We start from the raw sequence: 27543 nt of genomic DNA on the forward strand, positions 1-27543 counted from the left end.
TTGCTGAGTAGGCGAGCTTGGAGCAGTTCCTTTTCACTTCAGTGTTCTCATTCGGGAAACAGGACCGTTGACACCATCCAGAAGGGCGGTATGCGGCCTGCAGCACTTCACACACGTGGTCTCTGGCCGTGGCCACTGTTGGGAAAGGCAGCTATGGGACAGCCTCACCCACCTGCCACCGGGCCTGCTTCCCAAGGGGAAGATACTACAGGAGGAGGAGAGAAGGGGCTGCTGTGCCCTGTGTCCCCTTCGTCCTGCTGGGCTGTTCCCTCCATCTCACCCAGGGGCTGCTCTCCCCCGAACTGATGTCCCCTTCCCTCACCTGTAGGCAGATAACCATCGAGGAGGGGGAGCAGCGCGCCAAAGAGCTGAGCGTCATGTTCATCGAGACCAGTGCGAAGACCGGCTACAACGTGAAGCAGGTAGGACACACCTATTGCCGATCCCTGGCCCCGCTTGGCCTTAGGGTCCATCTGTGGCTTCTGGCATAGTCAGCCTCAAGCTCAGCCCTTTCTCTCCCCAGCGGGCTAGTGACTGGGTTGGGGTAGCCAATCAGAGTGCCCATAAACCCACCTCCTGGGGAACAAGCTTACCCAGAGGTGGTAACGCATGCCATGCGAGAAGGAAGGAGCACTGGCCCTCAGGGGGTGCCTGGAGAATGTCCTCACGAGGTACCATACAGCAGCCAGCCACGTGGCCCTGAAACGTGTGTGAGCGTCCAGTCACCAGCTTCCAGGGGCTGAAAGAGGCACCGTTTCCCCAGCGGCTGGAGATGGAAGGGGGTGCAGGCGTTCATGCCTTGTGCTTGGCAGAGCTCAGGGGCTGCAGGGTCAGGCAGGCTTGGAGAAAGGAGGCCACCTGGGTACGCTGGGGCTCTCAGGAAGGGACAGGCCTGTGAAACAGAATCATCCGAGGAGCCGTAGAGGAATCCGTGATGCAATGCAGCAGGCCAGCGGCCGTGGGCCGGAAAAAGCACAGCTTTATCAGCGCTCACTTCTAAGCGCTCTTTAGCGTCGTTGCCTTCAGCGGTGAGTGTAGGCAGCACGCCCGTCCCGGCAGCAGCCCCGTGGCTCTATCACGCAGGAATCACATGGCTGTGCTCTTATCGCCTGGCAGTGTGTTACGGGATCCCGTCACTGCTTCGGTATCACGGTGGTTCTTAGACACACCGCCGGCTCTTGCTGTGTTACACGTTCGTGCTTTGTCACGAACTTGTGTCTTTAAAGAGCTTAGAAGTGTATTTCAATACTAAGTGGCTTCCTTTGTGCTCCTGTGTAATGGATATCACACCCTTAGAGGGCGTGTGTGGGTGTCACCAGGCTGCCAGAGGGGCCTGTGGTTCACAGCGGGTTAGGAGCCTCTGCCTCTGAGAAGGAGAGGACTTGGAGAGGTGACAGGAGGGAGGATATCCGGGCAAGGGGAACAGCATGAGTAAAGGTGGGGCAGTTCGGGTGCCTGTGGCCTGGGCAGGGGACACCAAGTGGGGAGCATGGCTTGGCTGGGGGATGTCACTTCTGCCCGCCGTCCCCGTTGGTGCTCGGCGAACACTAGACAAGCTGCCTGGGTGCGGTGAAGATTCACGCCATGTGAACAGTGGCAGTGGCTGTGGGGAAGGTGGCAGAGGAGCAGAGACAGAGTGGGAGCCCCAAGTTCCAGGACTCAGTCCCCCAATTGGACTACAACGTCTCCATTCATTCGCACCCCCTTCCCAGCCTCCTCCCCTGTAAGGCCAGGCTGCTGTGGTGTCTCCTGGAGGAGGGAGCTACCCGTCCCTGTCCCTGGAGGCATACAGGAATGCCGGCTGCTGCTCTTCGCATCTGAATGGGGAGTCATGGGGGCGGGGCGCAGAGGGGTCAGGGTGAGGGGGGCGCTGATGCCTCCCTTCCTAGTATGGTCTGGACCCCACAATGGTCTGAGCAGTTCAGTATGGTTGGTTGAGACCCTGTGTGGTTCAGAGGGTCTCCATGCAGTGCAGACTCGTGGATCCTAACCCTGATCCTATCTGCTCTCAGAGACCCACAAGCTGCCTTCTGTCACCTTGGCCGTTAGTAGGAGCGGTGACCATTTTGACGTTCAGAGCAGGGCTGCCTGGGTCAGGACCACAAAGGAAAGATCCAAGGAGTGACCCAGGCCCTCTGCACCCTCGCCCGATCCTGCCTGCCCCACTCGGAGCCCTTTCTGCAGCACCCATAGGGCCCACACCCTGCCAGGCAGGCCAGTGGCGTCACCCCTCAGGCCCTCACTGCCTTTGGCCCTGAGTGCTCCACGGGGCCCTCACCCGGCCTGGTGCTCCAATAAGGCTGGGCTCTGGGGAACCCGGGACTGAGATGCACCCCGTCCTCAGCGAGCTCACGCAGAGACGTTGTAAGCCCAGGGCCCACCGAGTTCCTGCAGTTGGTCTTCAGGGGAAGAAGGGGAGCATTCAGAATCTTCTGGTGCCTTGTACTTGTGCTCTGTCACCTCCTCCCTGACACCCCACACACACCCCACACATTTCTCCCCACGCACTTACACGCACAGAAGCCCCATGTGCACATACACACCGCACACACTCCCCCACACACTTCACAAATGCGCACACACACAGACACCACACATACTCCACACAGTGTGCACATCACACACCCATCCCCAGACAAACCCACAATGGCACGTTCACGCTCCGGTGTTGTTCTCTCAGGAAAGTCTCTCTGCGGTGCCCGGGTGGCCCTGGCTCCCAGGCCCCAGCTGCGTCAATGCCCATGAACGTGCAGGACTCCCTGAGAGGCTCATTTGTCTCAAGGGCAGGTGGGAAATGGGTTCCCCACACCCAGTCCCTACATGGACCGCAGGACAGGAGCCCTCCTAAGGGCTGACTCCCAGGGTCCAGGTCATTATCTGCATGGGGATAGGTGCCTTTCAGACACCATGACCCAAGCTCAGCTCCTCATGACCCCTGGCCAGCCTGCCAAGGCCCAATGCTGTGAGAGGCGCGGGGGGGGGGGGGGGGGGGGGGGAGGGCGGCGGCGGGGGGGGGGGGGAGGAGAGAGACGGAGTAGGGGGGGCAGGTGGAGGAGAGAGAAGTCGGTGTAGCTCTGCCCTCCAGGACACAGTCAGTGGGACATGCAAGACAGTGAAGCCCAGGGTGGGGTGAGTAGAGGCAGGAGGGTGTAGACACAGTGGGAGCAGGAGGGAAAACTGGGTACAGGGGGCTCATGCTGCATCTCCCTGTCTCCAGCTCTTTCGACGTGTGGCGTCGGCTCTGCCTGGGATGGAGAATGTTCAGGAGAAAAGTAAAGAAGGGAGTATCCTTTTCGGTGACGAGTGGTGGGAGATGTGCTGGAGAAGCCATTTACCCATCTTAGTACCTCAGAGCAGTGAACGAGCTGGCCTGCCTCCAGCCCAGCTTCCCGCTGGCGGACATGGGGTGGGGCTCTGTGCAGGGACGAGGCTGAGAGCCAAGGTCTTTAAGGCCCATCCAGCTCGAACCACCGAAGCTGACCCTTCCCACACAGGGAGGGATACCGGAGGGATGTATGGTGGGAGAGGCGGGGAGGGAGACATAGTGGCGCTGCCCTTCTTTAAAGTGGACATCGATCTGTATTTCGTGGTGTAAGTAGAGTGGCCACTGCAGAGAGGGTTTCTCTCTTTACGCTCACATATGATTTCAACATGGTTCAGCCTGCTCCACACGAGGCAGCCCCCAGCAGATGCGTCCTGCTGCTCCCTCGGCCCAGCCCTGCACAGCCCCAGAGCTCACCACTGTTCCCGGGACAGGGTCTCACACCCCACACCACAGGCAACACCAGAACGGACATGGAGGTTCAGAGATACCGTCTGATTTGCCCAATAGGAAGAAGGTAGCTATTCATTATCTGTTGACTTGTTTACTTATACTCAGCCATGTTATAAAAAATGTGTATATAGATATAGATAAATTGATATAGATACACAAACACACACACACAAAGATAAAAATGCATATGTGTACACACACGAGAGAAAATCAGGGCACAGGTAAAATAAAGGTAGGAAAACAAGGACAAGAAAGAGATGAAGCCAAACTCGAAATATATGCCGTGGCTGAATGGCCAACAAGTGGCAAGGAGGGAAACGGATCTTCAGGAGAAGCGTGGCTTTTTCTCGCACAGCCACCCCTCTGATTCTGCAGGGGATTGGTTCTAGGACCCTCCCCCCTTCTGCCTCCCACCTCCTGGATATCAAACTCCTCGATGCTCAAGCCCCTTCAATGACATGGCGTAGTAATTGCATATAACCTACGCACATCCTCCCCTATACTTCACATCATCTCCAAACCACTTACAATGTCCAATGCCACGTAAATGCTATGTGAATAGTTGTTAACTGTACTGCTTAGGGAACAGTGACAAAAACTAACGTTCATGTTCAGTTCACATGCAAGTGTTGTAGGCTTAACCGCACACGTCAGCAACAGCAGAACATTTCCCCCCCAAAATACTTTTTATTCACAATTGGTGGAATCCACCCACAGAGGCAGAGCCTGTGGGCACCCAGGGCCGACTGTGCTTACAGGCAGAAGAATCTTCCCACAGCCCTTAAACAGGGCCCCCAAAACATCCCTAGGGTGCCAGTAAGAGATCCCATAGCAGGCCTCCTACCTCCCACCCTGCTCCCCGACCCCAGAGCAGTCCCACAGCTGCCCCGGAGCCTGGCCAGGAGGAGTCATCCCGTGTGGTGCTCCGTGTGAGGGGCCTGGCATGGTAGTATACAGCCTGCCGAGGGCAGAGGGCAGAGCCCGTCTGTGCAGCTTGAACCCACTGCTCAGGTAGTTCTGATTGGCGCCTCTCCAGCCTTCTCCAGGCCCTGGGCACCGATGGAAAGGCTGGAGAGGGGGCTGTGCTGAGGTCCTCCCGCAGGGACACGGCATCCTCAGAGTCTAAGTGACACGCACACTGACCGGAGAGCATGCTGCCGCGGCAGACGAGGACAAGACCCCAGGAGCCATGTGCTTCCAGATGTGGGGTCCATGCTCTCCACCTCCAGGGCACTTTGGGGTGGGCTGGGGGCCCTGCATCCTCCCACCCCAGGCCAAGCAGAGTCGGGTGTTTGTGGAGGGGAAGAGGGGGTGGGCAGGGCAGCTGAGGGGTGGACAGGGAGGGCCTGAGGCCCAGTGGCAGCTTCTCCGTGAGAGTCCTCTTCCTTAGCCCAGCCCCCTGCAGTGATCGACATCAAGCTGGACAAGCCCCAGGAGCCCCCGGCCAGCGAAGGCGGCTGCTCCTGCTAATGCAGCCTGGCCCCAAGGCTTCCTCCTCCGACACTACTACTCGCTTGTTGTGTTGCTTCCTATTGGTTAGCTTCCTAAAGGGGGGTGGGAAACGAGCTTATCCGGATGGGAGGATTTTTCTTTTCTCTCTGTCTTTAGGAGCAGGGTCGGGTGGGGAGGGAGGCCGGGCATCAGGGATCACAGTCACTCTTAACAGCTGTTACTCAAACAACTATTTTTTGGTTTGGTTGTAATATATTGTACTTTATTAAGATTGCCAAAAACGGTTAAAATTTAAAAAAAAAAGAAAGAAATTTTAATCATGTGTATACGACTTTTTGCCAGATAAAAAAAAAATGTAATCATTTTTATTTGAAAGATGTGCTTTTTTTTTCTGTTTTTGTATATTTGTAAACTTACAAGAGAACCTTTTCCCACACACCTCCTCCTTCCTGTCCTCTTTCAACTGTGCATCGACTCTGCCCTCCTCCCAGCCCCCAGCCCCCAGCCCAATAAACTAAAACATGAACTGAGCAATCTAATTAGGCTCCAATCCCGCGCCATCCTGCCCTGACCGACCAGGTCCCACCAAACAGGTCCGACCTGGTTAAATAACCCCCTGAACAAAACAGCCTCTGAGGAGGCAGCTCTGACCCTGCCCTTCCTCCGTGGCCAGAATGGGGCACCAGGCATGGCCCCGAGCTGACATGAAGGTCTCCTGGACAGCAGGGAGCCCGGCTGCAGGCCCCACTGCAATTACACCTGCTTCTCCCTTCTCCTCCCTGAGAAGCCTTGAAGGCGGGCAGAGCACTGGCCACAGGCACACCCTGGTGTTCTCTGTGGCCCCGTCAGTGATTGGCAGAACAAGAGGTCCCCGGAAGAAAGGAAGGATGGGGTGCTGTTGGCAACTGTGGGTCATGTTGATGTGTGGTTGGTTCGGAGGCTTGGGGCACCGTGTGTACTTCTGAAAATGCCTAAACCACCCGGCCCAGCGTTCAGCACACATATCTGGGTTGACTCTAAGGGAAGAGCAGAGACTCGTTGTGCGGCCTCAGGGAGTGTTGTCTGCAGAACCACCACCTTAAAGGCCCAGGGCCTCGGTTGCTAATAACGTTGAGTGCTGATTTGGAAAAGCTGGCTTCTTGATGTGCTTTGCACAATCTTTTGCTGATGTTGTTGCCTAAGAGGAGGGCTGCAGTGGGGTTTCTCTGCCCAGATCGTTGCCATTTTTTACTCATTTCTGAGAAGGGCTAAGTCTGAGCACCTGTAAAACCCTCCGAGGAGAACTCTATCTTCTCATTAAGTGATGGAACCCACTTGGCCTGTGTTCCAAACAGACCCAGACTCACCGACCCTGAGCCTGAGCGAAAGCCAGGCAGTGAACGGCAACTCTGGCCAAAAAAGGGTAAACCCCCGCCCTGCAAGCTGGCACTGGCTTCCTCCAGGCTGCTGTTGGGCATGTCCCAGGGGAGCGAAAGGGCCATCTGGGGTGTGAATTCCTCCACAAAGCAGTGCTCAAACTATTGCAATGAATTTTTGGAACTTCTCAGAAACGAATCCAAAATGGCAGCCAGTAAGTGCAGCGAAGCCTGGCAGGACCCACTGCTATTTGTCCAGTGGGCCTGCCACACAGGTTCAGCTAAGGAGATGGAGCGTCAGAGCTGATCTTTAAAGAGAGATGTATCTTCAGGTGGAGAGAAGAGGGAGCAGAATCCCCGCCGCCGAGTTCCTCTTCCTAAAGGCAAAGACGTTGCAACGTACGGACGTAATCCCAGTGTCGTGTGTTTAGTTTTTATATGTGTGTACATAATTATATATAGAGATAGACTTGTGTATACACCTCCCACACACATTCTCACAGAGGTACACGTGCTCAACGTATATTCTTGTTCTTCCTGCTCTCCGGTTGGAACTTGCGTTGTGATAACAGTTTTGAAAATTCCAAAGTACTGCGGCGACGTGTTGAAATAAGTAGTACTTAATATTGTAAAAAAAAAAAAAACAACACAAAACTTGTGATTGTCTTGCCATCAATAAAATAATTACATAGATGTGTTAAACTACAGGCAAAAAATAGCCCACGGGAATATGTGCACCATTTCTCCTCCTATGTACTTATATGCACGGGTGTGCATGCCTCGTGGGCCAGCACCCCCCACACCACCATGGCACACCCCCAAGTGGTGCTCGTTGGAAGAGTGCTTACTTACCTCGTGGGAATTTACAGGAGCCCGTGTTACAGCATCCAGCCTGGGTGGCAGCGAGGGCCATTGCTTGTGGCCTCAGGGACAGCCCCCATTTGCAGGGATCTGCCCTGGGCCTCGGTGGCATGAATGTACGGTGGATTTTTATTTTCTTGGTACTAAAGAGTAGCTTTTTTTTAAAACATTCCTGTAAAAAAAACAACACACACACACAAAGTAGAAACTCAGTTCCTTTCTCACGTGCAGACGTACCCAAGGCACCATGAACTCTGTTCCATCACAGCCTACAGGAGCAGTAAGAGACACGATAAATACCGCTTGGTTCGGCGTGGCCTCCGTGAGCCCCGCCTTTCCTAGCAGGTACACAACATCCTCCCTTTGGAGTCCAGGCTCTCCCCAGCCCTGGGGACCTCCGAAGGTGAGGGCAGTTGCCCCATCTTGTCCTCCATCTTGGTGGTGCCATTCCATTCCAGGACCCTCCTCCCCCCACCCCCTCGTTTCCTGGCGCCTGTTAGGGCAGCCAGATCTCTTGCACAGAAGTGCACTGTTCTTTGGCCTTTGTGTTGAGCAGGCAGGTGCCACCGCTGTCCTCTTGCTTAGAGGTAGGATTTCAACTCAGTTCAGGTTCAATCATTCAATGACCAGGTTATGTCTTGACATCGCCTCGGCATCCCCCTGTGACTGACGTCTTTGCTGAATCCCGATGGGCTAGCACATGGCAAAGTGGAGGACTCCTTTTGGGAAATGATCCGTTTACCCGTAGTTCAGTCCCTCTCCTCCAAGACTAGCCCTGACTTGGGAGGTGAGTGGAGTCATCTTCTTTGGGTCTTTTTTCTTTTTTCCCCCTTTGGGGATGTCCAAGAAAAGCTGTTGGAAAAGCCCCCGTTTCACAGGCACTGAAAAATCGAGCCTAAGACGGAAAAAGCAGATGCCTATTTGAAATGTGCACGCGGCGGAATGAAAGTGTGGCGGGAACATCTTGAGTGCTAGAGGTGCAGTTGTGTCGTCCAGGGTGAGCTCGCTCGCTGACTGATAGAAGCAAGTTTCTTTTGCCAGAGGCCCCCCTGCTCTCACGGTCACCACTCTCTTCCCGTCACTGCTCCCTTCCCGTCAGCATCCTCCAAAATTCTGTCATGTTCCTAGGTCCGAGGAGCGATGGCCAGGTCAGTTCAAGTGTCTCAGGCAACAGAAACAGGCTTGCAATGGTGGTAGCTAAGGATGCAGACACATCTTGGTGGCGGCCAGCGCTGGAGCCCCTGCCCTCAGGGACCAGATGTGACCACGGCACCGCTGGCTTCGGTGTCTGCAGGCAGTGCAGCCACATTCCTTCACACGGCAAAGGCAGGTGAGGATATCAGAAGGTGAGAACAGGCAGCCGAGGACTGTGAGGTGTGTCTGAGCCGCACGAGGGGCAGCTGAGTAGAAGTCTGTCTGTCTGCATCAACCAAGCCGGGTTGTATGCTCACTAGTTTCCAAACTACCTCTTCCCCAAGAATGTGAGGCACTGTCACCTGGCTGCAGCGGTGTGAGGCAGAGGTCTCCAACCCTTCCTGCTTCACAGGCAGGAAAACCAAGATAGAGAAGGGTGACTTCCGAGCAAATCGGAAGCAGTCAGAACCAAGATGTTTCCATCCCCGTCGCCCACTGTGTATACAAACGTGACCGTGTGCCTGCACATAAAGGGCTGCTGTGCGTGGGTGTTCACCAGACTCTACTCTGGTTGGGACATGAGGTTCTGTCCAGCATCTGAGCGAGCCAGGAAAGAATCCACGTACATCTCAGGCTCCTCCGTTGCAAAGAAGGGCCAGTCCCCAGCTCCACTCTGATTGCTGTGGGCATCCACAAACGAGGGCACTCTTTGCATTTTTGTTTGAACTATTTAGGTGTTCCAAAACCTTGGGCTCTCAATGTGTGAACTCCTGGACGCCAGTCGGGTATGGGTGATGCTGCCGGCAGTGGGGTTTGGGTGCTTCCTTCCAGCGGGAGGTGTCCGTACGTCAAAAGCCAGTCCCTGTCACGGTGTGTATCAACTTGCCCCCTCACTTCCCGCGCCCACCCCCAGGAAGGGACTAGCCATGAGGAACATAGAGGGTGGCGTGCCCATCTCTTGCTGGCTCAGCAGGCATAAACGGCCACATTGACTTTACATAAAACTGTGTAAAATGTGGAAGACTCAGCATGTTGATCAAACAATAAACTGTCCTAATTCTCAACGCAAAGCGTCTTGTCTAATATTTCTAAGTGGTTCGATCATATGTGGGGCAGGGGAAGGGTTATGGGGAGGGTGTGGTATGTGAAAAAGTATTTCCTCAAGTGCATGCTCCACAAAGACCCTCCTATATATGTCTGTCCACTACCCAAAGCCCTCTGCTTCTTTCTTCCTCCCACTCACCTGGGCTCGCCACCAACTCAGAGGGACACACTCACTTCCGTAATCTCCATTCTGCCTTAAGGCTGGTGGTTAGGGAAACTCCAGGCAGGACTGAGTCTCAGGGTATGTGTCTTCTGTCTTCCCTGCTCCCCACTGGCCAGGGCTAGGGGTGATCAAGGGTGGGTGCAGGGACTGTATCTCTCTTCCTTCTGATGATTTCCAGGAAGCCATTTAGAGGCAAGAATTGAAGGTGGACCATAAATTCCCCAAGATTACAGTATTCTGGGCAACATGACTTGGAAGGGGTGCATAATCTGAGAATGGCATCACACGCAGGACTGTCCAAGAACTTTGATAATCCTGTGCTAAAAAAAAAAAAGCCTAGTGCAGCCGAAGCTGGTTTGGCTCAGTGAATAGAGCGTCGGCCTGTGGACTGAAAGGTTCCAGGTTTGATTCCGGTCAAGGGCATGTACCTTGGTTGTGGGCACATCCCCAGTGGGATGTGTGCAGGAGGCAGCTGATCGGTGTCTCTCTCTCATCAATGTTTCTAGCTCTCTATCCCTCTCCCTTCCTCTCTGTAAAAAATAAAAAATAAAAAAATAAAAAATAAATAAAAAAGCCTAGTTCAGTTGAAACAAAAGAATCTTAAGTCAACACAAGTACCTCACGCTCACAGGGCTACAGGGAGACACTGGAATCCCCGGAGGAACTGAGACACAAGCCATAGGAAGAAGTGGCAGCCCTATTGGGGCAGTACGCCTGGCCACGCGGTTCTCAGGAACCAGCAGGGCCGTGGAGGAGGTCACGCTGATGAGATGAGGGAAGAGAGGGAGGCACAGAGAATTTGTTTTCCGCCTCCGAATGGGACTGTACACCTCAAGAAGCAGGAATTGTGCTGCAGTCACTATTCCTGGAACCTGGCACAGGGCTTGTTTTCTGAACGAATGAGTGCCACACAAGGCTCTTGTGAGCAATCAACAATTTAGGGCTTTGTAGTTGGAGAGAAAGTAGGATTACCATTCCTTTCTTGCACAAAAGCCAGGGTAGTAATCAACTTTAACTATGTGAAGGGTTGAAAGAAGAGCTCAGCATCTTAATATCCTTCAGGTGAGAATGGGCATAAACCAACTGAAGCTTTGACAATTCTGAACTAAACTCAAGTCTTTTTTTTAAAAAGCAGCAACACAACATTCTGGCTGAAATGATCTCAAGACAGCGGACCATGGCCACGTGCCTCACACTCAGCAGGACCACTGGAATCCCAGGAGGCACTCAGACAGGGGCCATGGGAGAAGGTAAGTGGAAAACCCTAGGGACTCCCCAACAGCATCTGTTCTTGATCAGGAGCCAGGACCTCAGGAAACTGGCAGGCACATGGTAAGGATGGGACCTAGAACCTAATTCCAAGGACCCGGAACCCTTGCAAAAAGAGCTTGAAAGAAGGGCTAGAATAGACAGCAGGGCCGGTGCCTAGACCCCTTGGTCTATCTGCATGTGCACTCCATACGCCTGGAAGATTCCATTCCGGAAGCAGGCAGTACTGACCAATGGAGTGCCCAGGGCTTACTCATCGCAGCTGCCCCTGCACCGTGGCATCTCTGTGGCCTGCACCTCTCCATGGCAGGCTAGTCATTCCCATGAGGTGGCTGCTGCCCTGGAGGCAGGTGTCAGTACTCCCCACCCCCCCCCACCCCCCCAATACACAGCAGCTCAGACACTGCTGTTCCCAAGGTGTTTCAAGCCACAAGTGTCTCACCTATGATGTAGAGTCATGCCTAGTCTGTCAGTCCTCATGACCTGACATTCCTCGTTCCACTCTGGCCACACCTGCCCCCCATCTCACGATGGAATAGGCCTACTTTGGCTGAATGGCTTCACGGCCAAGAGGATACCAGCAAGGTAAAGAACACATCTGTCTCCCATCAAAACCCCTTCCCAACTCTCATGGACCAGTCTCCATGACCTCATCCTGGCCCAACTCTATAAGACTGTAGTGGAGAAGGAAGCAGAAGAGCGCCCAGGAGGGCTTCTGTGCCCCACTTCTTACGTCACCCTGTTAGAAAAACTAAAAAGGGCTTGTGACCCAAAGGACTTAAAAACATGCTAAAGGCACACTCCCCGCCAGTTCACTCAGGATGATCCCAGGGGCCCCGTGTGACTGTAAAGGGATGTTCGGTATGCCGATTCCTGAGGCCACACCAGATCTGCTATCACATTGAATGTTTCGGAGCAGGGTCCTCAGATCAGCTGTTCAACAAGCATCAGAGAATTCTCATGCACACTCACCTCAGAGAATCTCTGAGACAGAACTTGCCTTCTTCAGACAACCTTCTTTAGGCCTTGAGTAAAACTCACCATTGCTCCCCTTCTTCAATCAGTTTTGGTGTTATGATTTCCCCAATAAAGTAAAAAACTTTTATTAACCAGAGAGAGAGAAAAGCTGAGAGAACCCAGGCCTCTTCACAGCAGCACCAAACCAATGAATTTGATACACAAGAGCATCTATTATGATTATGCAAACATGTCACATTTATCACATTCCTTTTTGATTGCTGGTCCACTGTTCTTACCTACTTCCTTAAATTACTACTTGGGAGTAAGGAAAGGGCATGGCTAGCAGTACAAAGGAGAGGAGGGGCACTAGTAGCAATGAGGCTTTCAGAGAGAACTCTGCCAGGATTAAGGTCTTAACGTCATCTCAGCTTACATTTATTTCATACACGGGCGTCAGGTGACGGGGTCTGGGGCAGGAGAGCTGGAGTACCCTCATTCAGAGCTGGAGAGGCCCACAGGAAGGGGGACAGCAGGCAGAGGCTTGGGCTACGGTGGACCTGGGGACCACACTCGCTGGGACGCTGTCAGCTCCATCTGCTTTTAATGATTCTTCCTGATCCCTCAAGGCCAGGTTAGGTGCTCCTGCTGCTTGCTCCCAGAGCACCCTACACTTCTGTTATGGCTCTTACCACACTTCTCGGATTAGCTCCCCACTTATTCATGCCACCCTTGTCTCCTTTTAAGCGACAGTGGGGCTGGATCCTGAGTGTGTGAAGCAGGGATAGGAGAATTTGTCCAGTGTTCACTGCAATCTTTAGGCCCTGGAAACTTAGTTAGGCCTAATCTAATACACACTCCCATCTGTACTCATTATACCATGCTATTTAATTGCTTTGAGCTAAACAAGGCTGTTTTACTTACCAAGGAATGTATTAATAATTTATAAAAGCCATACATTTAAGACGACAGCAAATAATATCACTTTAAAAAGGCCAAGTTTGTTTTTTTTTTAACATCAGTGAAATGCACGTTAAAAATCCAGAGAACATTTTTCATTTTGTATTTGTTCCACAGCATTCTAGCTAAGAGTATACAATAGGAGCTGATCAACAGCACAGGAAGATAGCTCAGGAGCCCTCAGCCTCACAGAAAGCAGAACTTCTAAATCTGATCTACTCCCGTTAGGGGGAACCACTAAAACACACCAGACCCCTGGCATTTGGCGAAATAGCACTTACAGTTCTATCACCTGGAAATGATTAATTCCAAGGGTTTGTGACATTTTTTTTGGAAACTTAAGTGCTATGAGGGTGGAGTGTGGACAAGTCACTGAGCTGATGAAGAACAGACCACTGTCAATACAGCCTTGCTGTTTTATACCTGTCTCCACATGTCAGGAGACCATATTGTAATTGTACATACAAATCTGAGAGTTCAAAAGGACTAAATGATATACTGCCCAGGAACCTCAAGGGTAATTGGAAATTCACTGGTTCCATACAGAGGTTTGTTTCCAGGAAAAAGGAACCAAAGCACAAAAGAAAACTTCTCAGATGGTAACCATGTTCTCCTGATCTTCTCTATGTGGAGTCTGCTTGTTACGGTGACAAAAACCTTGACCCACATCTAGCTACACTAACGAAACATCACATACACTTTAACAAAGGGAAGGCACACGAGTCAATAAAAGTGACAAGTTTGAAAGCCATAAGGGGAACTGGACTTTTAAAAAAAATTCCAGGCTGGAATTCAACAATAACTTGTTTCCAGTACAAGGAAATGTTTCTAACTACACCCTTTTCCAAAACTGTCCATCACCACGTACACATTCCCAGCTGGGTGTCTGGGTTTGCCCCTCAGGCGATTTTAGCCAGCCACTTCTCCAAGTCCTGGATGTCAGCAGAGCTGGCATCTCCTCTTCCACCCTTGGCACTACACTCCACGAACTCCACTTTGAGGGGCAACTGCGAGAATTCAAATTCTTTGCCTTTCTTTCCCAGCTGAGCAGGGGCTGCGCTGGAACTGTCCAGTGTGCTGGGGGCAGCAGAGCGGGTGACTCGTAAAGTGTTGCTGTGAGGCAAAATGAAAGAGTCAGGAAGTGAAGAGTTTAATTTTTAATATCACAGTTAAAGGCCTTTAGGAAATCAAGATATTTCCTAAATATTTCAGCACTCATTTAGATACTTAATCATGAAACTGCCAATTATGCTATCATGACTGTTGGATAATCCTGTGCATTTATAAATCACTCTCCTGGGTAAAAAGGTGAGATGGGGTCCAACCTGCCATGCTAGATGACAGCAGTAAAAGGCCCAGGTCACACCAACCTCCTTGCAGCCCAGTGCCCCATCACCAGGCTCTCCTGCATGATGCCATTTTTAATTATAGGATGTCCCCCCTCCCAAAAATGTATACACAGGCTTTGAATTAATTATAAATTAAAATACATTTCATTTTCAAAATTGAGCTATCAGCTACTAAAGTTTGGGGATACCCTGTATATATGTGTTTTTTAAATATATGCTCTAAGTGTTATAAAAATATAAGTTTCGGAAATTTACGTGTACGTAGATAGGGTAATTATGTATATCTTTAGTCTTTTGAATATAGAGCTTAGAAATCCACAAAATCCAGATTCTCATATCCTATTTGGGCACAATTACTATTCTCCAACCTCTTTAACCACTAAAACCTTTATAATATAAATCGCCTTACTGCCACCTGCTGGCCCTAATAAACAGTGCCTAAGCAATGCTCATGGGTCTACTCCCACCCTTTCTGCCATCTAAAGCAGAGGAACACATGCTGCTAATCTGCTTTCTTACAACATAAAGCATTTCTTGCTGCAGTGACATTCATGAACATTAGTGAAGAATCCACAGGAAAAACGAAACACTACCTTACTTATAAAGACACACACGCGCCTATGGAAAAAGTATTTTAAAAAACAAATACAAAATCAAAATATTACCTAACTCAAGGAAAAAAGGGAAAAGCATTTGGGAAGAGCACATAGGGCCCATAGCTTTTGTGAAGGAGCTAAGCAAGGAGGTGGGTTAATGGGTATTCATTTTAATACTCTTTAAACTCAAGACATGCATTATATATTTTCCTTTGTATATAAGATATTTTATAATAAAAAACTTAAAAGGAAAACACCCCAAACATTATATGTATTCAGCTCTTGCCATAATGCCATGTATACATAGTAAACCTTACTATTCAGAAGACTAAAATGATTCAAAGCTGACAGAGAATAATTCTCACTAACAAAGGATTAAACTAAAATTAGACTCCTACTTTAACTGATACTAGCCTTTATAAATTTTTAAACATTTTACTTCATTACAATACAGCATTTCCTTCTGGGTTGTTTTCTATGGCTCTTTAGAGTGAAAAGCAAATGGACTAAGGAAAGTGTGTTTTAAACATGGAAAGACTTGAACTATACTGTTAAAAAAATAATATAATTTTCTTTCCTAAAGGTAATTTCCAACAATTACAACAGACTATTTAGATACACTAAATCATCTACTTACTTCAATTTCAGTAACCTAATGATAAACAATATGTAGTCTCTGGAGAGTGAACATAAAGAGAATGGGAAGAGATGATAAACATGCAATTTTAGAAGGAAGAGAACTTTGAAAGCAGCAAGACAAAAAACTGTCACAAACAAGGAAAAATCCACTAAGACTAAAAACCTTGCAGGTCAGTAGAGAGTGGGATGATATATTCAAAATGATGAAAGAAAATAACTATCAACTAAGAATATTATACCCAGCATAGTTGCCATTCAGATATTAACTAAGAGAACTTATTCATACTTACAGTTCTTTCTCAAGTTGTTGCTGAATTAACTTTGCTGATTTCGCCATTGTAATGTCTATAAAGAAATGAGGACACTGTTAAAATTTAAACCAAAAAGGGTCTTTTCCCATGACTTCTTGTATATATGGGAAATTCCTATTTAAACCAGTACATTTCAACCTCACACATATTCTTTTCTTTTTATCCTCACCCAAGGATATTTTTCCATTGATTTTTTAAAAAATATATTTTATTGATTTTGTACAGAGGAAGGGAGAGAGATAGAGTTAGAAACATCGATGAGAGAGAGTCATCGATCAGCTGCCTCTTGCACACCCCCTACTGGGGATATGCCTGCAACCAACGTACATGCCCTTGACTGGAATCGAACCCGGGACCTTTCAGTCCCCAAGCTGATGCTCTATCCATTGAGCCAAACCGGTCTCAGCATTTTCCATTGATTTTTAGAGAGTGGAGGGGAAGACAGGAAGGATTGTGTGTGTGTGTGTGTGTGTGTGTGAGAGAGAGAGAGAGAGAGAGAGAGAGAGAGAGAGAGAGAGAGAGATAGAGAGAGAGAGAGAGGGAGAGAGAGAGAGAAATTGGTAGCCACCAATCTACAACATAGGTACATACCCCTGACCAGGAATTGAACCTGCAAAAACCCTTTGATACACAAGTCAACACCCCAACCACTGAACCAGGGCCACACATACCTTTTTTTTTAAAGAAAAGGAAAAAAAAAAAAAAAAAAGCTACCACGAGTAGCTTCCTTATCAAAGTAAGCTTTTCATTTGGATGTATGGGTTTTCCTATAATACAAATATATTAAGCTGGTGACTCTAAACTGAATAGCTCTTTCATGAAAGTTTTCCATACCTTACAGGTATTTTAATTCAACATATATATAATTCCCACCAATCTAACAAAAATAAAACCTTACTAATTTTATGATTTTTAATAAGAGTCTTCACTCTATCAGAAACATCTTACCTGTCATATAAAAGTAAGCTAAGCATATTGCCAACTGATATTAACTTTGCATGCTACAGCATCAAGTGCACAGTGGTAAGAAACAAGCACTGGTTTGGCACACAGCTGAAGTCAAATAAATATTACCTCCCCTTGTTATACTGAATAGGAGAAATAAAGAGAAGGTCAGGTAACAATCATAAGACTGATTCCTGATTTGACATTGTTAGATTACCTGATCACTTCTTAGAAATGCATTGGGGCTCTTCATTGAATCAGAATTTCAGATCTGAAAGAGGCCTATAAAGATCAACTAGTCTATCTTATTTTAGAAGTAAAGAAACTGAAGCCTAGTTTTATTGGGTGTGACTAAAAAGTTTTTAATTGTTACCAGGTTAAAGAAAAACTTCTGCAAACTCCCCTTGGGGAAACAGAATAGATGATGAACTTGTTTGAGAGACTCCGCTTGCTGAGTATCTGATATGACATATTGTCAATCTGATGAAATTAACTAGGTAAAGTAAAATGACTCACAATTTTAAAAAAGCAAAACACTGTATCAAAGAAAAAATTATTATAGTCACTCCTTTGTCATGCCTTAAAATAACATGATAATATTAATAAAAATATAGGAGTATAAATTGTAAGAATTAATATCCTTCAGTATATAGTTTAGCAATTGTATCTCCTCATGAACAATAACAACTTAGGTAACTATATCAATTCTTAGCAGCAATCCCAGGAAAACCTCAATTACTATTGCCAGAAAATGTGATGGCACCTTGCTTATTGCAGACAATTAAGAATGATGGTGCGTTCTTCAGACTCATGCTGTCAATGAGGACTTGATACAGAAACTCAGCCACATCCTTCACCTCTCGCTGGAAGGCTGCACTATCCACAACAAACACAACAGCCCTGGAGGGGGAAAAATGAAAAACTGGCATGTCAGCATTGAATATTTAAAAATTATATCCTTAATTTTTCTTTAAGAGAAAAATCCATTCCAACAATAGAATTCTATACTCTATAAAATTTTGACATGAATGCATACACTAGAAAAGACGACAAACCTAAAATCAATAAACTAAGCTTCTACCTTAGGAAGCTTGAAAAATTAAGACAAATCAAATCTAAAATAAGCAGGAGAAAATAATGAAAGTTAAAACAGAGATCAATGAAACTGATAACTGGAAATCAATAGAGAACACCAACAAACCCAAAAGCTGGTTCTCTGAAAAAATAATTAATAAAATTTATAAACTTCTAGCCAGGCTAACTAAGAAAAAAAGGAAGGACACAATTCCTAATACCTGAAATAAAAGAGGATATTACTACAGATCCCATGGATTATCAAAGAATAATATGAACAACTCTATACTGACCTATTTGATAACCTAGGTAAAATGGTTCAATTCCTTGAAAGGCACAATCTACCAAACTCTCACAAGAAATATACAACCTGAATAGGCCTACAACTATTAAAGAAACGGAATCAATAGGGCAGTGAAAATACTCTGTGTAATACTATAATGGTGAATACATGTCATTATACATTTGTTCAAATCTTTAGTCTGTATAACACCAAAAGTGAATCCTGGTGTAAAATATAGACTCTGAGTGATTAAGATATATCAACATAGGTTCATCAGTTGTAACAAATGCATCAATCTGGTGGAGGATGTTGACAACAGGAGAGACTATCCATGTGTGGGGACAGGAATATATGGGAAATCTATGCCTTCTGTTTAAATTTTGCTGTAAACCTAAAATTGCTCTTAAAAAAATTGGTTTTTAAAATCACACCAACAATCTCATCTGTAATAGATTGCTCATCACCACCATCTTGTGGCCAAGGAAGCAACAATAAAATATAATACATCTTCAAAAAATAAGTAAAAAAAACTATCATTTCATTCCATCAAACTTAAGATTCCATCAATTAAAACACATTATTTCAGGTACAACTAAGAAAGAAAAATATTGTGAATTAACTATGATACCATCAACTATAAGTAGCATTTCAATTTAATAGATATTAAAATGTGTCTTAAAAATCAGTGAAATCTGGTATATTAATTTTCCTCTTGAGTTTTTATCAGAGTTAGAAACTAAATAAGTATAAGCAACTTAAACTGTAGCACAAGAATTTTAGGAAAAAAAGAGTAACATTAAAACAATTTTAAGCTGAAACTGGTTTGGCTCAGTGGAGAGAGCATTGGTCTGCGGACTGAAAGGTCCCAGGTTCGATTCCGGTCAAGGGCATATACATTGGCTGCGGGCACATCCCCAGTGGGGGGTGTTCAGGAGGCAGCTGATCGATGTCTCTCTCTCATTGATGTTTCTGGCTCTCTATCCCCCTACCTTCCTCTCTGTAAAAAAAAAATCAATAAAATATATTTTTTAAAAATTTAAATATGAAAATACTGTTCTGTACTTTTGAGGTATCAATTTTATGTAATTCAAAAATATAAATATGTAATGTTGGATTCTAATAACTTCTAGGATTCCACCTACCCTTAAAATTCTTCTTTCAGATTTTAATAGTTCTGTACATTATTAAATCTGTCCCCAGAGTAACTGAAAACTTTATTAACATGATAATAAGGGTTAACACTTTATGAACACTCTTTGAGAAACAGGTCAAATGTTACCTTACGTAATCCTCATAAAACCCTCGTGAAGGTAGGTTTGCAACCCAGAACTGGCTGACCCCAGGGTCCATGCTCTTTCCACTCCAGGATACCAGATGCTTCTCAAATACCATCAGAGCAAACATGTTTTGATATACAGACTTCAGGCAAGCCCATTCCACTTCTACTCACCGGGCTGAAGCCTTGAACCGCTCTAAAAACTGAAGTCTCAAGCTTTCGTGGCCAGGGAGGTCAATCAAGGTCAGGTTACTGCCCTAAGGATGGCAGCAAAAACGTTAAATTAATGTTTTGGTCCTGATTCACATACACAACATAAACCTTTCATATCAGGTTTCAGGTACCAGAAGAGTGGCCAATTAATTTTTAAAAAGTTCACTCTATTAATCAATGAATCAAACAAATGTTCACCAAGTATCTTCTATTTGTAAATCATCAGTCGAGGAAAAATGAACAAAAACAGACATGGTCCCTGCTCTAACAGACCTTATGATCAGAAATATCAACACAATGTAAAATTACATAAATGTAAATGTAAAATTACAACTCTGATACATGTTCTGAGGGTACATGAGAAAACCTGGCCTTGTCTGGGGGAGTCAGGGAAGTGTGGTCCATCAGAGGCTGGGGAAATACCCTAGTGTAAATAATAGCAAAACTAAATAATATAAGACCCTATATTTTACCATATAGCTTGTTACCATTATAGGGATCCCCAATTTTTATAATAAAACATTCTTTTACATTTCTATCATAATTTAATTTTAAATATGTCTACCAGACACATCATTTGTTCTAACTCTGTCAATATTTTGTGTCAATTCTTGATCCAGATAACAATCATTGAAACAGGGAGGAATGTGCCCCACCAAGCAGACTCATTAAGCACCATTTACATGCTATTTATTCCAGACCTTCATCCTAGAGCTCAGGTTCAATGTAGTCTTGCCCAAAGGCAAGACTCTCAGGTACAGCTCTGGCACATGTATCGTAAGACCCACAAATCATTTCTCAGATACTCTACCTTATCCATGGCCATCCTTAACCACTGTTTAGCAGGAGGAAGTCAGTATCACTCAGATTTGACATAAACATAGCTGAACTTATGATCTGTCACTTAGTCTGTGAGTCTTTTATGGGCAAAAATATGATGTGTTTTGTTTTTTTAAATAGAGGTAAGAGTCTAGGGACCTCAGGATGGGACCCACTACCACATTTCATAATCAGCACTGCAACAAACACTATTAAATAATCCATAGATCTGACATTTTGAATTTTTGTCCCATATGCATGTATTACATATTTAAGACATAAGTGAAAAGAGAAAGGCTTGATGCTCACCCTTATGACACAAATACTAATAAAATGTAATGTAACATCAGTGTACATGAGGTACAACAAAGGAGGGAGGCTGTGATTAAATCTGTTCTGGATGGTCAAGACCAGAATTTGTCACATAGATTCTATTTATCCATAACAATAAGCTACAACCTTAGACTAATTTCTGTTAGAAACGTCCTTTCCTGACACACCATAGTGAAGTAAAATGGTCACGACTCCCAACATTCTAGGAACTGCTTACCCTGGAATTGTTGACTCGGTACAGAGCAGAGCTGTCAGTGATGGAAGTCTGAGTGTCTCTGTAAAGGCCTGTTAACAACTGTAAAAGAAATAACATGGGTGAGATCAGTGTAAACATGTAAGTAGCAAACTTTAAGAGAGTAATTTTGTTCTAACGCTCCTAAGTGGTCCAATAAATGAGTGTGGCTTGCAGAAGGTGAAAAGAACCATGCTGACTTTTTTTCCCTTTACTTGTAGAAAAAAATCTAATCAATTGCAAACTTTATTCCCCTCTACCCAATTGAGGGAGGGGGAATCCCTGCTTTTTTCAAATAAGAGTTTCAAATAGTTAATGGTCAAATTTCCAACTTTCCTTACACCTTTTTAATTACTAAAATACTTATATTTCTTTATTGAAAGGAAAATCTTTTATACTCTCAAAAGGAAGAATGAGAACATCTCTGCTACTCTCCATAGTAAAAAAAAAAACAAAACAAAAAAAAGCAAAAATACTAAATAGATTAAAAATACTAGTGAAAAGAAACCTAAGGAGCCCAATGACAAAAATTTAAAATTTTTTTGTGACAAGCTATCAGAAAGAGTATACTGTACAATGGATTATACACCATATACAGATCAATGTCTTCTCTCTTTCCAGGACTTCTAGCATTCTAACCAAAGCATGAACGTAGTTACATAAAACCTTTAAATGGGATAAGGACTGAATTTGGTAAGCACATGAAAATAGAAATGGTCAAAAAATTCCAGTTCATGAGTTTCCAGCAGCCTTGTCCTTTCAGGTGAGTCAAGAATTAACTCCCTAATTTATCACCATCATAAATCATGACCTGACAGAAATAATGGGATGCCCTCAATTTTCCTATCAAGTTTGAGAGAGACGTAAATCAAAGCATTTACTCTGACAAAGAGCAACGTCTTCCCGGAGTCACAAAGGCCAACAAGAAGAACTGCTCTCTGACTGCTCCTTCGGCTGCGGATGAACTTCCAGATCACTGTGGAAGAGAGAAAACGAACCAAGATTACGCCTTATCAACAATAGTATGTGTGTATGGTTGGGGTGAGGAAGTTAACAGAAGTCTACAACAGAACACCGCAATTATATGAAACTTAGTTTTATTTTTTTATTACCACCATTATAATAGTTATTGTTGTTTAATAGACCCCACTGGGTACTGGCCACTATCAAGTATCAATATTATTATTAAGGTATCACATATTTGTCCTTAACCCCCCATTCCAATCCCTCAACTCCCCCCACTCATGCCCCCACCCCCCTATTGTCCTTGACCACTGGTTAGGCTCATATGTGTGCACATAAGTCCTTTGGTTGATCTCTCCCTTTTATCCCCACCCTCCCTTTGAGGTCCAACAATCTGACTCATGGCTCCTGATCTTTGGGTCTGTTCTTGCTCATGAGTCTATGTTGTTCACCATTTCCCCTAGATGAGTGAGATCTTGTCCTGGAAATATAAGAATCAAAACAGACAAGCAATAATCGTTATACTGAAAGGCATATGAATCAGTCTGCAGTGAGTTTTTTTCCAGGCCAACAGCTCTTTTGAGACCCAATTTCGATGTCAAAAGGTATCAACTTTTGTGTGCACCCCCTTTCCCGACTGTGGACCCTCTAAGTGCAATCTCGTCTAATAAATTCTGTATCCCCAGTGCCTAGCAGGCAAACACGCGACGCTCGAACTTGAAGGAGAGGCCCTGTGAGCCTTGGTAGTACGTAAAAGCAATCTAAGGGGGTCACCACACTCTCAGCGTGAACAGAGGTTGAAGAAGAGTAATCGGTTCACCGAGGACTAGGACATCCCTTCCAGGGTCACGAGGGTTCCCCTTTAACTCAGCGTTGCTCCCACTGCTTCGGGCAGGGGGACAGTGTGTCATCAGGGGTGAGTCTCCCTCAACAGACGACCCCCAGGTGCCTTCTCCGGCCGGCATCCTCCCAATCCAAGCCCGGACTCCCCGCCCTGCACCCTCCACAACCACCGCCGCCTCTTTACCCAGCGTCAGCAGCACCGCGAGAAGCGCCACCACGACTGACACCAGCGTCGGGTCCCTCTGCTGCAGCTCCTGCCGCAAGGAGTCCAGGTAGGGCTGGAAGGCGCCCCCGGCACCACCACCATCGTTCCCCATTCGCCGGGAGTCCGCGGAAGCCATGCTGAAGACGCCTGCGTAGTCTCCTGCACCGTAAATGCTACGTGTCCCTGCGCTCTGCGCAGACGTATGAAGCGGAGCATCACGGGAGTGGTAGTTCCTTGAGTTGTATATGATCTCCCCGAGGGCCATGGTCCCGAACGTCCTGATGGGAGTTGTAGTTCTATCGCACCGTTTGTACCGTGGTACAGTGCGTACCTGCTGCTCGCGCGAGCTGGGGCCACCGGAATTTCTCGAGTGAGGCTTTTATCCTTTTGAGATAAATTGTCAAATGTCGCCACCCTCTTCATGCTTTTGACAGAATGCTGGAGGAATAAAATGAGTGGCTTGAGAAATCTCCCATGAGGATTTCCAGTCGCTCCTTTCCTCAGGTGAGTCTTGTGATGAACTCAGACGTTACAGAAACATTTCTTTTTACTTGTTGATGGATTTTTATTTTTTTGTTGAGAGTATTAGAGATGTCCCCCATTTTCCCTCCTTCAACCCAGCCCCCGCCCTACCCCACGGCTTCACGGCACTGTAGTCTGTGTCCATGGGTTATACATACAAGTTTTTTGGGGGTAATAAAAGTTGTTTGGGTAATCTCTTCCCGTCCCTTCCAACCCCGTCCCCTCTGAGATTCGCCAGAGTGTTCCATGTACCCATGCCTGCGAGTCTGTTTTGTTCGTCAGAGTATTTTGTTCATTACATTCCACATGTGAGTGAGATCATGTGATACTTGTTTTTCTCTGATTGGCTTATTTCGCTTAGCATCATACCCTCCATGCTGTCTTAAAGGGAAAGAGACTTTTTTTTCTTTTTTTTTTCTTTTTTTTTTTTTTTTTACCGCTGCTAAGTTTTTCATGGTGTAAATGTATCACAGGTTTTTTTAAATCCACTTATCTACTGATGGGCACCTGGGCAGTTTCCACATCTTCACTACAGAAGCATTTCATCTGAATAGAATGTGGCATGGGATGTAACAGAGGATGGACGGTTAGATACGGGGATACAGAGAAGGACGCTTAGTCCATCATGGGTTCAGAGGATATCTCCTGGAAGAAGGTGACTGGGATGGAGCCGCAAAGGATGAGTTAGCCCCTAGCCTCTGTTGGTGTGAAAGGAGAAAGGGTGTTCTGGGCAAAGGCAAACAAGCAATTCAGTGTCCCTACCCTGTGACCCAGGGCTGCAACTGAGAGGTCTCCTGTAAAGCAGGCCGCCAGGAAAATCCGTGGGAGGGTGGGAGCTGTTGAAAAGGGCAGCTGTCATTTCCACCCAAAGGGGCATCCACAACCTGCCAGGCATGTATATGGGACCAAAGTGGTCAGTTCTTCCAGTTTTTAAAAGAATACTCACTCTAGGATGTGTTTAGAGATGGGAAGGGAGTGACAAAGGGGAGGAGGGAACATAACTGGTTGCCTCCTGTACAAATCCAACCAGGAATTGAACTTGAACCTCAGGTATATGCCCTGACTGGGAATCAAACCCACATTCTTTTTGGTATACAGGATGAGGCTCCAACCAACTGAGCCACTCAGCCAAGAAAGGCAGGTTTTCATGGTAAATTCTTGACTTTTCAAATCGCAGCCAGTAATGGAAAACATTCAACACCTTGTAGCCCAAACAAAACACATTATTGGGCCAGAAGTGCCATCCTAGGGACTGCCAGTTTGCAGACTCTGTCATAAAACAAGTGTCACTTCCACAGAAGTGGCAGGAGACGAAGCAGGAAAGGTTGGCGGGAACCAGACCTGAAGGGACTGCTGTGCCGAGAGACCTTGTTGCAGAATGCAGTAAGAAGTTTCGGTTGAAGGTGACATAGATGATCGACAGATCCATAGAGAACTATCATTTGGGGGAGAAAATACTGGAGGCTGGGAGACCAGCTGGGGACTGTTGCAGTGTTTTGACAAGAGATGCCCAAGGTCTAAATGAGGGACAGGTAGGTGTGGAGTGCACCAATTGGACAGATATGTAGAAGGAAAGTATATAGGGTGTGGTGATTAATTGGACATTCTGAGTTGTGCCACACCAGCACAGCCAAGGGTTCAGCGAGCCTGAGCTGGGGTAATGGAGGATGAAGAAATGATAGACAAAGAGAAAAAGCTGGGTGGATCTTCTGTGCTTTGCTGAGGCCACAGAACCGATCCAGACTGCAAAGCTGATGCTTTATTTATTGTCATGGACAAACAAGGTAATTTACAATGTTCTTGTGAGTTTCACTTGGCTGCCCCTCCCACAGCCCACTAGCTACCCAGGAAAGATCTAAAGAGCAGTTAGAAGATCAAGCTTAATTATGCTTAGAGGACTGTGCCCTCCAAGCTGGGACTTGTTTGAGACTTTGCCAGCAGGTCAGTCTGAGGCTTAACCCTATAGCCACTTCCTACGCTGAGTTAAGATGAATTATCAAGACTGCATCTATAGCAGTCGGTGTGGCTTACTGAGGCTATCAGAGTACATAAAGTGAATTAGAACTCACTTGCAGGGACTTTGGAGCTGGGAACAGAGACAGAATGAAAATTGCCTCTCTTTTGGATATATTGAATTACTGGTGCCTCTGGGAAATAAAAAAATCTTCACAAAGGCGATACAGGAAACAAATGGAAAGTTTCAGCAATAGGTGCTAGACTTTCACTAGGGAGTCGGAAACAAATGGTCATTAAGATCTTGGTGAGCTTGAAGAGTCAGAAGGAGAAAGGAACCCATAAAGAAGCCTAAGGAGGAGGAAGCAGCGAAACAGGAGTAAAGCATGTCCTGGAAGAGGTCAGCAGCATCTTGAAAGAGAGGTTCCTGCGATGAGGGCTTGAATATAAAGTGAGCTCAGGGGGACCTGGCTCATGTGGCTTCATGGTTAGTGTGTCTGCCTGTGCCCTGAAGAGTCTCAGATTCTATTCCCAGTCAATGCCACATACCTGGGTTGCAGGTTTGATCCCCTGCCCTGGCAGGAGTATGTGTGGGAGACAACCAGTCATTGTGTCTCTCTCATTGTTTCTCTCTCTTTCCCCTCCTCCCTCCCTTCCACTCTCTCTAAAAATCAATGGGGGAAAATAAAGTAAAATAAACAAAAATCAATTGTAAAAATATCATCCGGAGGATTAACAACTAAATAAAAGTGAGCTCAGGGAGAATAGAGGGGTGAGCGTTGGCAGTGGGGGCATGGATATGGAAGCAAGGGGAGGTGAAATGGGTAAGTAATTGCTAACATTAATGAATACTTGCTAGTAGGCATTGTCCTAAATACTTTTAATTTTTTTTTTAATTTGTTTAATCATCACAGGGACTCATGATCCTAATTTTACAGAGGACAAACTGACCCAGAGGTTAACTAACTTACTCATTGATTCCAGGCAGTTGGAATTTTCTATCTTAACTATCTGCTCTGACATGGTAAAATTCATTTCCCAGGCACTTCATCAATATGATAGGCAATGTGGGTGTTTAGGATGTGAGGTTAAAGTAAACCAACTACTTTTATTTTTAATTAGCATAATCAGTTTAAACTATCAGAACTGACAGCATTTGTATCTTATGATCCTAACCCCTGCTCTGTATGTACCACTCAACACACACACACCCCTCCTTTATAATAATCATTGATTCATCTGTTAGGGACTAAAAAACGCAGGGAAGGAGGAAGGACCAGACAAGGAGAACACACACCATAACTGACCTAACTGTGAGAAATTTTAGTCAGAGTTATGTGAATGAAAAAATACTGCCTTGGTGATGATATTTGGGAATGATAAAAGGAGAGTTTAAGAAGACACAGTCATTTTATTCCCAATTTCTATCCTGGGTATCACGAAAGCCAAAGAAAAGTGCACATTTTCCACACCCAAGTGAGAAGGTGGGGCTGCCATTCTCAGGAATGAGAGCAGGAGAGGATGGGATCAGCTGCTTGCTATCCTCTAATAGGGGTGTCGAACTCAATCAGAGAAGGGGCCAAATTCTAAAATCCAGCCTAAATCGCGGGCCGAATGGTTTACTGAACAGTCATAAACAGTCATTGTGATGGAAACGCAGCGGAGTGCAGTGATGACAGCGCGGTGCGGGCCACATTGCAAGGCCTGGCGGGACGGATTTGGCCCGCGGGCCTTGTGTTTGACACATGTGCTCTAACAGGTCCACCTCCTGGACACCACAGGCTTCCAGGATCTAGCTGAGGATGGATGCAGAGGAAGGACATGCAGAGAAAGGCAGCAGAAAGAGTTCTGCTGAAAGAGTTCTGTTCCTTGATTCAAATAGCAGATGGACAGTTACTGCGAAACAAAGTGTAGTGATACAATTTTTTTTCTCTTCCATTAATTAAAATGTCTCATT

The 27543-nt window shown here is 46.3% G+C and overlaps 2 protein-coding genes and 1 long non-coding RNA gene across 3 annotated transcripts in view; 2 read left to right on the forward strand and 1 right to left on the reverse strand.

Annotated features, from left to right (window-relative positions):
• RAB6B (RAB6B, member RAS oncogene family) overlaps positions 1 to 9641 on the forward strand; it is a 47346-nt gene extending 37705 nt beyond the window's left edge. Inside the window, exons 6-8 of the mRNA XM_036431424.2 lie at positions 329 to 422; positions 3218 to 3284; positions 5181 to 9641. Of these exons, the coding sequence (XP_036287317.1) occupies positions 329 to 422; positions 3218 to 3284; positions 5181 to 5245 (226 nt within the window). The 3' untranslated portion in view covers positions 5246 to 9641. The remainder of the gene's footprint in view (positions 1 to 328; positions 423 to 3217; positions 3285 to 5180) is intronic.
• Positions 9642 to 12961: 3320 nt separating this feature from the next.
• LOC118715323 (serotransferrin) overlaps positions 12962 to 27543 on the reverse strand; it is a 44355-nt gene continuing 29773 nt past the window's right edge. Inside the window, exons 17-24 of the mRNA XM_045579277.1 lie at positions 25713 to 25719; positions 23091 to 23344; positions 21982 to 22076; positions 21086 to 21163; positions 19678 to 19760; positions 17634 to 17770; positions 15905 to 15959; positions 12962 to 14143 (exon numbers count right to left, since the gene is read on the reverse strand). Coding sequence (XP_045435233.1) covers positions 13930 to 14143; positions 15905 to 15959; positions 17634 to 17770; positions 19678 to 19760; positions 21086 to 21163; positions 21982 to 22076; positions 23091 to 23344; positions 25713 to 25719 — 923 coding nt within the window. The 3' untranslated portion in view covers positions 12962 to 13929. The remainder of the gene's footprint in view (positions 14144 to 15904; positions 15960 to 17633; positions 17771 to 19677; positions 19761 to 21085; positions 21164 to 21981; positions 22077 to 23090; positions 23345 to 25712; positions 25720 to 27543) is intronic.
• On the forward strand, positions 22071 to 22748 carry LOC118715330. Its single transcript, XR_004986847.2, has 2 exons — positions 22071 to 22270; positions 22669 to 22748. It is a non-coding gene; the product is annotated as an uncharacterized LOC118715330 (long non-coding RNA).

The sequence above is a fragment of the Pipistrellus kuhlii genome, unplaced genomic scaffold (assembly GCF_014108245.1).
Source record: "Pipistrellus kuhlii isolate mPipKuh1 unplaced genomic scaffold, mPipKuh1.p scaffold_m20_p_11, whole genome shotgun sequence".
NCBI lineage: Eukaryota > Metazoa > Chordata > Mammalia > Chiroptera > Vespertilionidae > Pipistrellus > Pipistrellus kuhlii.